This window comes from Tachyglossus aculeatus, chromosome X1 (genome assembly GCF_015852505.1).
Source record: "Tachyglossus aculeatus isolate mTacAcu1 chromosome X1, mTacAcu1.pri, whole genome shotgun sequence".
In the NCBI taxonomy this organism is placed as follows: domain Eukaryota; kingdom Metazoa; phylum Chordata; class Mammalia; order Monotremata; family Tachyglossidae; genus Tachyglossus; species Tachyglossus aculeatus.
This window is the reverse complement of record NC_052101.1, coordinates 123,403,717-123,417,721: the sequence shown is the minus strand read 5'-3', so window position 1 is coordinate 123,417,721 and position 14,005 is coordinate 123,403,717. Positions and strand designations below refer to the sequence as shown.

Sequence of the window (14,005 nt, the reverse complement as noted above, 5' to 3'; positions counted from 1 at the left end):
GACCCCCGGCCCACGTCATCCCCCTGGCCTGGAATGCCCTCCCTCTGCCCATCCACCAAGCTAGCTCTCTTCAAAGCCCTACTGAGAGCTCACCTCCTCCAGGAGGCCTTCCCAGATTGAGCCCCCTCCTTCCTCTCCCCCTCATCCCCGTCTCCATCCCCCCATCTTACCTCCTTCCCTTCCCCACAGCACCTGTATATATGTATATATGTTTGTACATATTTATTACTCTATTTATTTTACTTGTACATATCTATTCTATTTATTTTATTTTGTTAATATGTTTGGTTTTGTTCTCTGTCTCCCCCTTCGAGACTGTGAGCCCACTGTTGGGTAGGGACTGTCTCTATATGTTGCCAACTTGTACTTCCCAAGTGCTTAGTACAGTGCTCTGCACACAGTAAGCGCTCATTACATACGATTGATTGAAACCATCACAAAGCAGTATCTCGGGGGCTAAGTGGGTTGCCCCGCCCTGGTTAGGATGCTGAATTTGTGGCACCGAATGAATCATCCATTCTCCGGAACAGATAGATCTCTCTGATGTGGGTGGGTCTATTTATTACACTCTTCCTTCTCTGAGGTTATGTCGAGAGTGCTGATGTAAGCCTTGAGAAATTTTTTTTTCCCTCTCTCGAGCCGGTCTGACTCCGTCCCACCCCTGCACCATCACCGGGGGCGCTGGGTGGGCTTCATGTTGCTCTGGATAGGTTTCTCCCCAGCAGGCAAGTGGGCAGGCAAGTGGATGGGTAGGAAGGCCCGCCTAGGACACCAGTAGAATTATGACCTGCAGAATAGTAAAACAACAAGCCATGAGTGGCTGCGGACCGCGGCCAGCCTCAGCGGGACACTCTGGCTGCTGCCCCCAGAACATTCACTTAGGACCAAGACAAGGTCACTGAAGGACACCCTCTTCACCTCCACGCATCAGGCTGCCATGGACGGGTCATGGGGACCTACTGTGGTCTGCAGCTGCCCCAGCCGGGCCCAATCTGGGTTGGTTCTGTTCTGGACTCCTACCTGCCACCTGAGGGTTTTGCTGATGTTTCCAGTAAAGCTGCAGTTGGCACCTTTGCCAGGCCTGGGGATTCAGTTTCTTGTGAATACCTTATTATTATTATTACTACTACTATTACTACCACTAATAATGGTGATCATTTGTTAAGCACTTACTATGTGCCAAGCACTGTACTAAGGATTGTACTACAAGATCATAAGGTGCTATGTGAGGTTCACAGTCTAGAAGGGAGAACAGGTATTGAATCCCCATTTTGCAAATGAGGGAATTGAGGCACAGGGAAGTAAAGTGACCTGCCCCAACTCACAGAGCAGACAAGTGGCAGAGCTGGGATTAAAACCCAGGTCCTTTCCATTAAGCTACACTGCTCAGGCTGCTTCTTGCAGCCAGGGGGTAGGTTCCCAATTGGAGTCCAGCCATACGCACACATCTCCCCCTCTTTTTCCCCCCCACCACACACATGCAGGGACATTAACCTGGGGAAGGACAGGAAGAGTACAACCAGCCTCACCGTGCACACTGAGAACAGACCAGTCTCCCTGGTCGTTTTGAACATCGAGTCTGAAGGAAAGAACTGAAATCTGATGTGGCCTTTTGGCAGTTTGGTGCTCACCAGCAGCGGGAGAACAGAGTCAGTTATGGGAGGGTTTTGTGTGGGAGGACAGAATCGCCCAGCTCCTGCTGTTGTCCATGTATGTTGATCTCTTTTTTTCCTTCCCTCCACTCTCTTCTCCCCCTGCCCCAACCGGGTTAGAACCGAATGGAAGAGAGTAAAGCCCTCTTTCGGACCATTATCACCTACCCTTGGTTCCAAAATTCCTCAGTCATCCTCTTCCTCAACAAGAAGGACCTCCTGGAAGACAAGATCTTGTATTCCCACCTCGTGGACTATTTCCCAGAGTTTGATGGTGAGTGTCCTCGCTGGATTCAGCACGAACGAGCGGTAGAAGCCATGGGAGGAAGAGACGGCGGGGTGGGACAGGGCCCACCGAGGGTCGCCAGCCGGCGGGCTGCCAATCCAGATGGGAAAGGAGACATGGTGGATTGGGTCAAGTCGTTTGATGGAAATCTGCCTGCGGTTCAGTTGGCAGGGGTTGCTGGTTGGCTCGAAAGAGGGTGCTGCAGTGGGACCCACAATCAGGGGAGCTAGGAGCTGCCCCAGCCCGAGGCATATGGAAGATTAAGTAGAGGATTAGAGGGTCTCCGGGCCCCAGCCCGAGCCTAGAGAAGGCGAGGCCCTGGCTGTCTTGGATTGGGGCATCTGTGGAGAAAGATGAGAGGACAGGGGAGAGTTGGGAGGCAGAGCAGGTAGATGTTGTTCGGAGTGAGTTAAGTGCTGCCGTTTGAGGGGCAGGAAATACTTCTCTTGGGGCTTGGCATGAAGCAGGCCAGGCCTTGGTGAAGCGTTTGGGTCAGAAATGCTAAGAATAATGATGGTATGTGTTCAGTGCTTTCTGTGTGCCAGGCACTGTGCTACGAGCTGTGTGACTTACTAAACGGTCAGGTCAGAAGCGGTCTCTGACCGGTATGGGGCTCACGGTTTAAGGGGGAGGGAAAACAGGCAGAGAATCCTCATTTTGCAGGTGAGGAATCTGAGGCCCAGAGAAGTGAAGGGACATGCCTACAGTCCCACAGCTGGCAGGGGGCAGAGCTGGGATGAGAACCCAGGTTCCCTTACTCCAAGGCCCGGGCTCTTTCCACTAGGACATGCTGTTTCTCTAACATTGGTGGAGAGAGTCTCCTGGTTCTCCTACCTCTCTGACCACTCCATCTCCATCTCTTTCACTGCCTCCCTCTCCCTAACTGTGAGGGTTCCTCAAGGCTCAGTTCTGGGTCACCTTCTCTTTGCCATCTACACCCATTCTCCATTCTCTAGGGGAGCTCATCCACTCCCAGGCTTCAACTGCCACCTCTACACAGATGATTCCCGAATCTAGCTTGCTAACCCCAAACCTTATGCCATCTCACATTTCCTTCCGCCTCCAGAACATCTCTACATGTAAGTCCCACTGGTGCCCTTTTGCTCTACATGTCTGGAACTAAACTCCTCATCTTCCTGTCCTCCACCTAACTTTCCCATTGCAGTTGACAATCCCTTTCCATCTCTCAAACCCGTAACCTTGACATTACCCTTGACTTCTCTCTCTCTCTCTCTCTCTCTCTCTCTCTTCCCCCCCCCCCCCCCCCCCCCCACACATATTCAATTTGTTACTAAATCTCATCAGTTTTAACTTCACAACATCTTCAGAATCCCTTCTTCCTCTGCAGGCAGACTGCCATGCTCATCCAAGAGTTTGTCATATCCCACCACAACTCGACTATTGCATCAGCCTTATCGCTGACCTCCTTGCTTCTAGCCTCCCCCCTCCCACCTACACTTCACTTTGTTGCCCAGATCATTTTTCCAAATATTATCCTGTGCCGTGCACTTCTCCCCATTCTTCAAAAGCTTCTAATGAAGCGCTTAGTACAATGCTTTGCACACAGTAAGCGCTCAATAAATAAGATTGAATGAATTACGCATTCCTCTCCCTGATAACCCAAAGCTCCTAACTGTTGACTTTCAGGCAGTCAGCACCCCCCCCCCAGTTTCTCTTCATGCCTCTCCTGCTACACCCCAACTCACATCCTTTGTTCCTCTTGAGTCAATCTGGTCACTGTGCCTCATCCTTGTCTCTTGTCTCCAACCTCTTGCTCTTGTCTTCCCTCCTGCCTGGAACTCTCTCCTCCTCCTCTGATCTGGCAGACCAAGGTCTTCCTGAAATCACATTTCCTCTCAGAGACCTTCAGCACCCTATATTCTCTACTCACCATTTTCCCCACATCTGCCACTTCAGCACTTCCATATCATCGAAGCAGTTGGGTATTTCACCCCTGACTCCACTCTGTGGCACTTATGTACATAAATTTACACTCATGCCTCCCCTACCTGTGATTTATTTTAGTGTCTTTCTCCCCTGCTAGACTGCAAGCCCCTCGAGGGCAGGGATCATGTCTACTGATTATTGAACTGTTCCAGCGCTCTGCACAGAGCAGTCAATCAATCAGTGGTATTTACTGAGCACTTAGTATTTGCAGAGCACTGTACTAAGTGCTTGGGAGAGTATAACAGAATTAGCAGACATGTTCTCTGCCCATAATGAGCTTATAGTTTAGAGAGTGAGTAAGGGCTCCATTTGTTGATAGTGATTAATTGTACTCTCCCAAGCGCTTAGGACAGTGCCCTGCACATAGTAAGTGCTCAATAAATACCATCAATTTGATTGATATCAATCAATCCACATTGATAGACTGCAACACCTAAAGTAGTTAAGTGGAGCCCCATCCCCCTCCCTCCTTCCCCAGTCCACTGGGGGGTGGCCTGGGTATCGGCTGGTCCGTCGCTCCGTTGTGCCAGTAAGCGTTGGCCTGTGGTAACTCTGGCGAAGATTGAGAAGCAGCGTGACCTAGTGGATAGAGCACAGATCTGGGAGTCAGAAAGACCTGGGTTCTAATATTGGCTCCTCCACTTGTCTGCCTTCTGACGGAGGGCAAGTCACTTCACTTCCTCTGTGCCTATCATCTGTAAAATGGGGATTAAGATGGTGAACCCCATGTGGGACAGGGACTATGTTCAACCTGGTTAGCTTGTATCTACCCCAGAGCTTAGTACGGTGCCTGGCATATAGTAAGCACTTAACGAATACCATTTAAAAAAAAAAGCCTTCAGCTAAACTCTGCAGTCCTCCTGGAAAGCCATGGCCCTGCTTGGCAGGGTCCAACGTAGGCTGGGCCCTGGCCCCGGCTCCCAGGTCCCAAGCCAGCCGGGGAAGTGAGGCCTAGTGGCTAGAGTATGGGACCTGGGTTCTGATCCCGGCTCTGCCACTCATCTGCTGTTTGACATTGGCGAAGTCAGTTCACTTCTCTGGGCCTCAGTTATTCTTTCATTCAATCATTCAATCGTATTTATTGAGCGCTTACTGTGTGCAGAGCACTGTACTAAGCGCTTGGGAAGTACAAGTCGGCAACAAATAGAGACAACAAAACAAAACAAAATCTGTAAAAATGGGGATGAAGACTGAGCCCCATGTGGAACAGGGACTGTGTCCAACTTGATTACCTTGTGTCTACCCCAGTGGTTAGAACAGTGCCTGACACATAGTAAGCGCTTAACAGTTATCATTTAACAATAACAACACCTGGGCTTATCTCTCCGCCCCCCCCCCCCCCCCCCCCCCCAAGCAGCGGAGATCACAGCCCCGCAAGCCGGCCCAGAATTCCTTCAGTCTGCCCAGGCTCCCCTCCAGCTTGGGGTTCAGACATCAGGGCCTGTGGGCATAGCTGGCCTGACTAGGGGTGGGGGCGGGCCCCAACCTTCTGGTCCACACGGAGTCCTAGTGCCCAGCCTCCAGGCTTTGGTCCTCCAGGCTCCTACCGTAGGAGGGAGGAGAGGGAGGAGCTGGCTGGCGGTCCAGGGAAGCCACGTGGCTAGCCATGGTGGTTTGCCGTTCTGGAGCGGCGGGGGGAGAAAAAAATTAACTGGTGGTTTTCAGGCCCCCAGTTGGGGACACGATGTGTTTGTTTGGTTTGGGTGTTTGGCTCAGGGTGGCAGCCCAGAGCAGCAGAGGGGGGGATTTTAGGACAGCCGAGCACCACAACAGTTCGGGCTCCCTCTGCTGGCTCTGCTGTGGCTGCAGCCACCAGGTGTGAACTCCACGTTGCATCTCGGCAACCAGGCAGAGCCCAGGTTGGTTTGTGTAGTTCGAGCCTCCTTGCTGTTCCTTTTGTGAGATGCGGCAGCCCGCCAGGCAGCTTAAACTGTCCACCCTGCTGTCCCCCGGAGGGTTCGGGGGTGGGGGTCTCCGCCCGTGAGTTTCCTCACTGGGTTTATCTGTGGCCTGAAATAAGATTCAAGTTGACGGATCGTGTCTAAACCATATCAGAGCCTTTAGGTTGTGCAAGGGTGGAAAGTGACGCTTTCATCAGAGGCGCTCTCATGGACCAAAATGGATATTTTTGGCCTCATCCTATTCCCCTGTCTTGGCTCGCTCGTCGCAGAGATGTGAACCGACAGGGAAATGGCCATCAGAAGGGAGGAGGAGCCAGACTGCCCCCCTCCCCTCCTGCCCTGTTGATTGAGCACCTGGTGTGTGCAGAGCCCTGTACTTGGCGCTTGGGAACATATGACAGAAGGAAAGGCCACGGTCCCGGCCCGGGAGATGTTTGCTTCAATGATAATCCAACCGGAAATGTGGAAAGTGCTTTTTCATTTTCCAAAGTACTGTGACTCCACAGCCAGTTCTCCTAGAACGTGGGGGCTGGGCCCTTACAGAACCACCCCCCACGGGAAGGGAAACTGGTCCTGGAGCCTCTGCCACGCACGTGCACCCACTGGTTTCTTCCAGTGCCACATCACGCTGTATCCAAAGCAGGTGTGCAGTCATCAGGACGCTCCCGGATTCTGCCCTTGCGCCGACTGGGAGAACTGAGTCAACAAGTCTCGTTTGTCTGTCCAACGGCCCCGTGAAATAGGAAGGGCCTTCCGCAATCAGTGGCTTCACCTTTCGAGTACAGAGGGCATCTAGTTGATATGGGAGATCAGGAAATGTAGGCCTAGAGTGGCTAACTGGCCTGTCGGTGGCCACCCAGCAGGCCAGTGGCCAAGCTCGGATGAGAACCCCAGGTCAACAGACCTCTGAACCTGTGCCATTTCCACAAAAACTGGCTGCCATTCCCAGTGTCAGGCGGCTAGTCTCCAAATAATAATGATGGTATTTGTTAAGTGCTTACTATGTGCCAGGCACTGTACTAAGCGCTGGAGTAGATACAAGCAAATGGAGTTGGCTATGGTCCCTGTCCCATGTGGGGCTCACAGTCTCACCCCCCATTTTACGGATGAGATAACTGAGGCCCGGTGAAGTGACTTGCCCAAGGTCACACAGCAGACAAGTGGCAGAGCCAGGATTAGAACCCATTGCCTTCTGACTCCCAGGCCCAGGCTCTATCCACTACATCATGTTGCTTCTCCAAATGAGCACGCTAGTCCCAGACCAGTGGGAAGCTGTACCCATTGCCCCAAGGGGTGTTCCCGCCCCGGATTCCAAACCTTTCAGGGCCCAACCACAGAAGGAGATGATTATTTGAAGCCCTTAAGTTGGAAGAGCTTCAGTTGTCAATCCATCATCAGTCCATCGATGGCATTGATTGAGCACAGACTGTGAGCAGAACATGGTACTAAGGGCCTTGCGGGGTACAGTAAGATAGAGTTGGGAGACGTGATCCTCGCCCTCAAGGAGGTTCCCGATCTAGTGTGGTAATAGACAGGTGGTAGTCCTGGGTCTCGCCACCTGCAGGCGTCGAGACCGTTTAGAAGTGTGTGTCCAAAATGACTGAGAAGGGAGGTTGAGGTATTGTATTGATTTGGCCAGCAAATAAGCTTGGGCTGTATGAGCCGTTAGCTAGGTCACCAAACTGGGAAGCCCCCAAAATGCATCCAGAAAGAGCAGCAGGAGTGATGAGAGGGAGAGAGCCTGGGTCCCAGGCAGAAACGGTGAAGGAATTGGGAGTTGTTCCACCTGGAGAAGGACAAGCTTGGGGCTTTAAAAATAATAATAATAATAATAGTAATAATTGCGGTATTAAGCACTTACTATGTGCCAGGCACTGTACTAAGTGCTGTGGTGGAAACAAGCAAATTGGGTTGGACACAGTCCCTGTCCTACATGGGGTCACAGGCTCAATCCCCATTTTACAGATGAGGAAACTGAAGCACAGAGGAAGGGAAGTGACTTGCTCAAGGTCACACAGCGGGCATGGATTAGAACCCAAGTCCATGCTCTCTCCACTAGGCCATGCTGCTTCTCTTGAATACTTACTGTTTGCAGAGCACTGGAATGAGCACTTAAAAGAGACCAGTACAGTAGAGGTGGTAGAGGCGAAGTCTGCTTTTGAACGAGATGCTGACCAGTGGTTATCGGCGGCAGGGGAAAGGCTCACCCTTGGGCCACAGGCGGAGTCCTGACTTAGATCCTCCCCCTCCTCAGGGTCACGGGGGGCCCCCTGACCAACTCCATCCCCGAATTGATGAGATGCAGACAACCATCTGCCTGATTGGCTCAGGCATCGTTGACCTGCTTGGCGGCAGAGGGCTAAATCAGATGAGCCGACCTCCTGGGAGTCCCCTTCCGGGGGGAATTGTATCCTGTTGGCACTGTCCTGGGAGTCCGCTGCGGTGGGTGGGCTAATGCCGGGTGGGTTAAAGGCGCAGCCAAGTGCCGCGGGCAGAAGGGAGGTGATGTATTTCGTTAGCGTGGACGCTCCTTTTGGGCCCTCTTGTTTCCCACATTCATCCCTTAGCCCTTGCTTGGTGCCAGTGCCCAGAGCTGCTCTTCCCGGCTCCCTTTGTACCTGCGACTTGGCCATCTTTTGCCCCTTGGTGTCAGGAAGAAAGCCCTTGGCCTTCTTTGCTGCCAGACCTGGGAGTAGTCCGCCAGGCAGGGTGTCACCAGGTGGAAGCTTCTGCTACGGGGCCAGCCCCAGTGGAAAAGGGCTGGACGTGACCGTGGCTTTGATTCTTATCATCCTCCTCCTTGTCATCCAAGTAACGGTATCAAGTGCTTACTGCTCGTTCAGTGCCGAGAACCAGTGTGGCCTAGTGGATAGAGCCCAGACCTGAGAGTCAGAAGGACCTGAGTTCCAATTCTAGCTCCACCACTTGTCTGCTGTGTCACCTTGGGCAAGTCACTTAGCTTCTCTGTGCCTTGGTTACCTTATCTGTAATGGGGATTAAGACTGTGAGCCTTATGTGGGACAGGGGCTGTGTCCAAGCTGATCAGCTTACATCTACCCCTGTGCTTAGTACAGTGCCTGGCACATAGTAAGTGCTTAACAAATACCATAAAAAGGGTGCCAAGTAATCAACTCTGTCGTGATTCCTGTGCCATCTGGTCAGGGCTCGGGGTCAAAGAGCAGGGACGGGAAGCTGTGTGCCCTTTAATAGGAGAGGAGAGGAGATTCTGACGCTTTGGCTGTCTTGTCCCGTTGGTCCGCGTTAGTCTGGCTGTTTCGGGAGCCCAGATTTGTGGTAGGTAGCCCCAGACCTCCTTGAGTGTTCTCTTTCTCTCTCCCTGCTCGGGCTGTCGGAACGAGGAGGGGATGGGGAGTGTCCTGAAGTGTGATGGAGCGCCGGGGAGAGAAAGGAACAGATGTTTCCAGTGGGATGGCAAGCTTCCTAGAGGTGTTTGGGTGGGGCGTGGCTGGGGGCAAGGGGAAATGACCACAGTAAAGGATGAGAAGGGGTTTGAAGTTGAAGGGTTGTGTTCATCGCCAAGTCCCAAAAGGGCAAGACACTGGCCTGAGGCTTGGCTCCCCCTCCCTCCAGGAGTTCACAGGAGGCAGACCCCAGAAGGGTCCCCGCAGCTAGAGTTTAGAGGGAGGAGAAGATGGCAGGAGGTTGAGGGGTAGGTGAGGGTGACTCAGAGCTTCCTGGAGGAGGGCGGCCTTGAGCTGAAATATCGGGAGGGAACAGTGGCTCTGCTCTACTGACTAGCCTGGACAAGGTTTGGCGGTGGAGAGGAAAGACTTGGGGGAGCGGCAAGGAAGAGGGTAGTCTGAGCTGGAAGTAGTGGAGCGAATGGGTCGAAGCATGGCCAGTAGAAGATGATTTTAGCTAGGGTTCAGCTGCTCGGGAGAGGAGCCAGGAAGCGCATACATGGTCATCCAAGGGCCAGCTCACCGGGGCCTGGACAGGGGGATTCAGCCGTGGAGATCGTGAACAGTTCATCTCAAAGAGCCCCCGGTTGACGTCGCTAGTTAGAAATAGACCTGCGGGCTGATTGACCGAATAGCTGGAGAGCAGTTCCTCCACAGACGAGTAAGGCTCCCCCTTCTGAGCAGCATTGCCGGGCAGAAGGGACCGAGACGGGAGAAGCAGCGGGGGTGGGGTGAGCAGCAGCAGCTCCCCAGACCCTAACCCTCACCCTTCTCCCGTTACTGCCTCAGGACCACAGAGGGACGCCCAGGCCGCCCGGGAGTTCATCCTCAAGATGTTTGTGGATTTAAACCCAGACAGCGATAAAATTATCTACTCTCACTTCACTTGTGCCACAGACACGGAGAACATCCGTTTCGTCTTTGCCGCCGTCAAGGACACCATCCTCCAGCTGAACCTGAAAGAGTATAACTTGGTCTGACCCTGTTCTCTTCCCTGGGTGCCAAGGAGAGATTCCCCCCAGCCCAACCCCTCCAAAAAACAAAATGAAAAAAACGAAAAAAAAAGGCAAAATTTACGGGAAAAAAATATCTTTCATTTTTAATGATGTAATGATTGCAAATTGTCTGATCTGTGGAGTGGCGAATTTGCTCAGTGTTATTCTGAATCTCATGTTTCTGGCCACAGAGTAGTTGATTTTTTTTTTTCTCCCCTCCCCTCCCTCTTTTTAACAAATGGCTTTTATTTCACAATTAGCACCACACTTCATGCACCTCTTAATCTTTTGCCAACTGTAAAGGCTTCTCTTGGGCTTGATGTTTTTGTTTTTTTTAACTCCCATACCTAGTTTGGTTTTGATTCTTTCCCCGGTCCACATCTCCAGCCCTTGACTATGTTTATGCGAACTCACTGAACTGCGGGCATGCAGAGCGCCCCTGTAAGTCTCACGGAGCCTCCACCACGAACGCTTGCTTTTTCCAAATCTGTGCACCACGGTTCACTGGGATGAAGAGGGCAACCCCGCTCTTCCCCACGTCAACGGCTGCCCAAAAAAAAAAAAAAAAGAAAAGAAAAATTAGTCAACAGCCAGCCAACTGACCAAAAAGAAGCCATCACTCTTCCATCCTTCAGTGTACCTGTCATTCCGGGTTATTGTTTTCTTCCCAATTATAAAACATACTGAGACTGATTTTTTTTTAATTATTGATGTTGTCTATGTAGTTTGCTCCACGCTGGGTTTCCATTCGGTGGACTGCAAAACGTGCGATCTGCCAAACAGGGGAAATGTCTAACTCTGAGATTTTTCAAAGCAAATACAGGTTTCGTTGATTATAGAGAAGCCCTGCCCACTTCCCCCCTGAACCTTCCCAGAGCAAAGGGAAAATGAACCCCCAAGTATCTTCTGGGTTTGGCTGGATTAGGGAGCCACAAGGGCTTCTATGTTTCTGTAACATGCTGAATCACAATTGTTCTCACACTTTGTGCCAGAGAGGGTCAGGCCCTCTGAAGAAAGTTAACTCTCCAGGCTGGCTCCGGTTCCCTGGATTTGGGAGGTGGGAAGAGGTGGGGGTAGTAAACTTGGGAACTGGAACGTATCCTAAATTGAAACAAAAAGATGAGAAAAGGAGGGAGAAATTCATTGTGTGGGGGTGTGGGGAGAGGGGGTTTGGGGATGGGGGTGTCTTTGAGTCTTTTTGGAGCGAGGAGGAAAAGTTCTCTAGAGTCCCTTTGGACTATTCTTGAGCAGCTGCTGTAGTCTAATGGGATGTGGACTCTGCTCAAAGCACTTGCACAGATATTCGTTCCAGAGCTGCCCAACATCTGGGAATCATGAGCAATACCACAGGCACTCCCCCACATTTTCTGGGGTGCCCATGTTTTGCTAAAGAAGGTGCCTGGCCCCAGGGAGGGGTATGTGGCCAGAGCAAGGAAGGTTGGGGGAAGGGGGAATGCCCAAACTGATTTGAGCAGGGGCCCGCTTTGTCATCTTAAACTGAGGCCCACGAGGGTGCCAGACACTAGTGCCACCCTGTGTGCCCCTGGGTCAGGCGCCAGCTACGGCCGCCGGCGGCTGTTCGCTGGGAACATGTCCGGTCCGGAGCCCTCAGCTGAACCTGCTGCTGGGAGGGGTGAGCCTCCTCCTCCCTGCTGGCCTCCCCCGGTGATTGCACTTAGGAGGCTGATAGGACTCATTCTTTCATTCGTTAGTATTTATTGAGCACTTACTGTGTGCCAAGCACTGTATTAAGCGCTTGGGAGGGTACAACAATAAACAGACACATTCCCTGCCCACAACGAGTCTAGAGGTGGGGAAACATACAACTCTGTCCTGATTACATGGTCTGAGAGGGGGTGAATAGGGTCAGAGAGATTTTTCTGTAGGCAGAACACTACATCCAGGTGGGTTTGGGGTTACGTTCTGTTTTTGCATGCTGGAAAAATGAAAAAACACACAAAAAAACTAAGAAAAGGCAAGCCAACAGCCCAAGCGGCCTTTGATCTGGAACACTAAGTAGTGGGTCGGACTCGCTCTGGGTTTTTTTTTTTTTTTTTTTTTTTCAGTAATTCCCTCAGACTTCCCTCCTGCTTTCCATGTAATCAGTGAGGGGAGCCACCACTGGATTCCCAAAGCACTTTGGGAGACACATGGCTGAGAGCAAACTGGGTCAGCAAGAGGCTCGGGACCAAAGAGGAAGGACCATGCCAGGTCTGGGGCAGCAGCTCCATTCCTGATGGGGACAGACAGCCCTGAACCAAGTCTTACTGTCTCCCGTCTTTCCGCCCAAAGAGTCCTTTTTGGTGCCCAGGTTGTATTCAAGAGGATTTTGAGCATAAACTTTCAAAATGCCAAAAAGACCCCCAACTCTGTATTAGGGAGCAGATGGTGCTAGGCCTTGTGCCTGCTAGCCTTTTTCGGGCCAGCGGTTGGCACTGGAAACTCGAGTTCTCAGCAGCTTCAGGCCATGCTAGATTGATCCTGCCTGGGGTGGGCCTCGCCACTCCCTCAAAGGCCAATCTACTATCCTCAAAGGAAAGACCTTTTTGGGGGCGGTTGTTTCATGGAGAAATCTCCTTCCACTCTCAAAGGGTTTCCCAGCAGCTGTGCCCTCTTTGCCTGAGCTGGTGCTACCCATGCCACATGCAGAACCAGACCTGCTGGAGGAAAGTTAAGTTGGTTTCCCAGCAGGGGAATGAACAAATAAATATCAGTCAATCAGTAGCGTTTATTGAGCACCGACTGTGTGCAGAGCACAGCGCTAAAGACTTGGGAGAGTATAATGCAGTAGAGTTGGTAGGCATGGTCTCTCCCCTCAAGAAACTGACAGTCTGGTGGAAACCCAGGCCAGCTGCAGATCGGGTAACACCCCAACTTGGGGCGAGAGCGTAGGGACAAGAAGCACCATCGGGGAGTCTCACCTGGCTCCTCCACTAGCCTCTCCTCAGCCCATTCCCATCTGTACATGCGGGGTGTTTTATTCATTATTTTTTTTCCTCCACTAGACGTTTTCAGCTGGTGCTGACCACGTCCACAACAGAGAATCAGGGCGTCCGGGTTCCCAAGAGGATAAAATCTGTAATGCGGCTCCTCCCCGGCCCTGGTTGTTGTGGGGGAATTTATGGGTCTGTCTTTTTTTAAAATATATATATATATATATATATATACATATATATATATATATATAAACCATGTAGTTGTGCCAATGCCCCCTTTTAGTGCAGAAGACTTTTCCGAGTGCCAATGTGGTGGAAACGATTTGGTTATACTTGTATATTCTACCATCCTGATTCAAGATAATTTCAACATTATCCTATTTAAAAAGATAGTATATAAAATGCTGTTTTTAAACCTTGTCATTTGAAATGCATGTATTGTTGTGTGTGTGGTGGGATGGGGAGGGTGGACTGGGGATGGGGCGGGGGGGAGGAGTTTTGGAATGTTGCTCAAGGTGCCTCATGGCTCCCAGCTGCTCCCACCCATCCAGACGGTTTGGGGAGGGAGCAGGGGGGAAGGGTGGTGTGGCCCTTGGGACCTGAGGCTCTGCTGCCTGGGCCCTGACCTTTATTCCAGAAGTACCCAATGGAAATTGATTTTCATATCTTTCTCCTGAAATAAATTCTCTGTTTCAAATTGGAATAAATTTTGTTCCTAAATGCTGTGGCACGTTTGGCCTTATTTCCAGCGGCAGTGAAATATCGGGAGGGCCCCAGCGTTGGCGCGGAGACCTGGACCGTCCAGACGTTTCACCGAGACCTCCATGACATCACATGCATCAGGCCGGGCGTGTGGCGTGACTCGC

General features: G+C 51.6%; 1 protein-coding gene across 1 annotated transcript in view; it reads left to right on the top strand.

The window, feature by feature from the left end:
• Nucleotides 1–11,334, top strand: part of GNA11 (G protein subunit alpha 11) — a 35,739-nt gene extending 24,405 nt beyond the window's left edge. The window contains exons 6-7 of the mRNA XM_038739819.1: nt 1,773–1,926; nt 9,998–11,334. Of these exons, the coding sequence (XP_038595747.1) occupies nt 1,773–1,926; nt 9,998–10,188 (345 nt within the window). The 3' untranslated portion in view covers nt 10,189–11,334. The remainder of the gene's footprint in view (nt 1–1,772; nt 1,927–9,997) is intronic.
• Nucleotides 11,335–14,005: the final 2,671 nt, after the last annotated feature.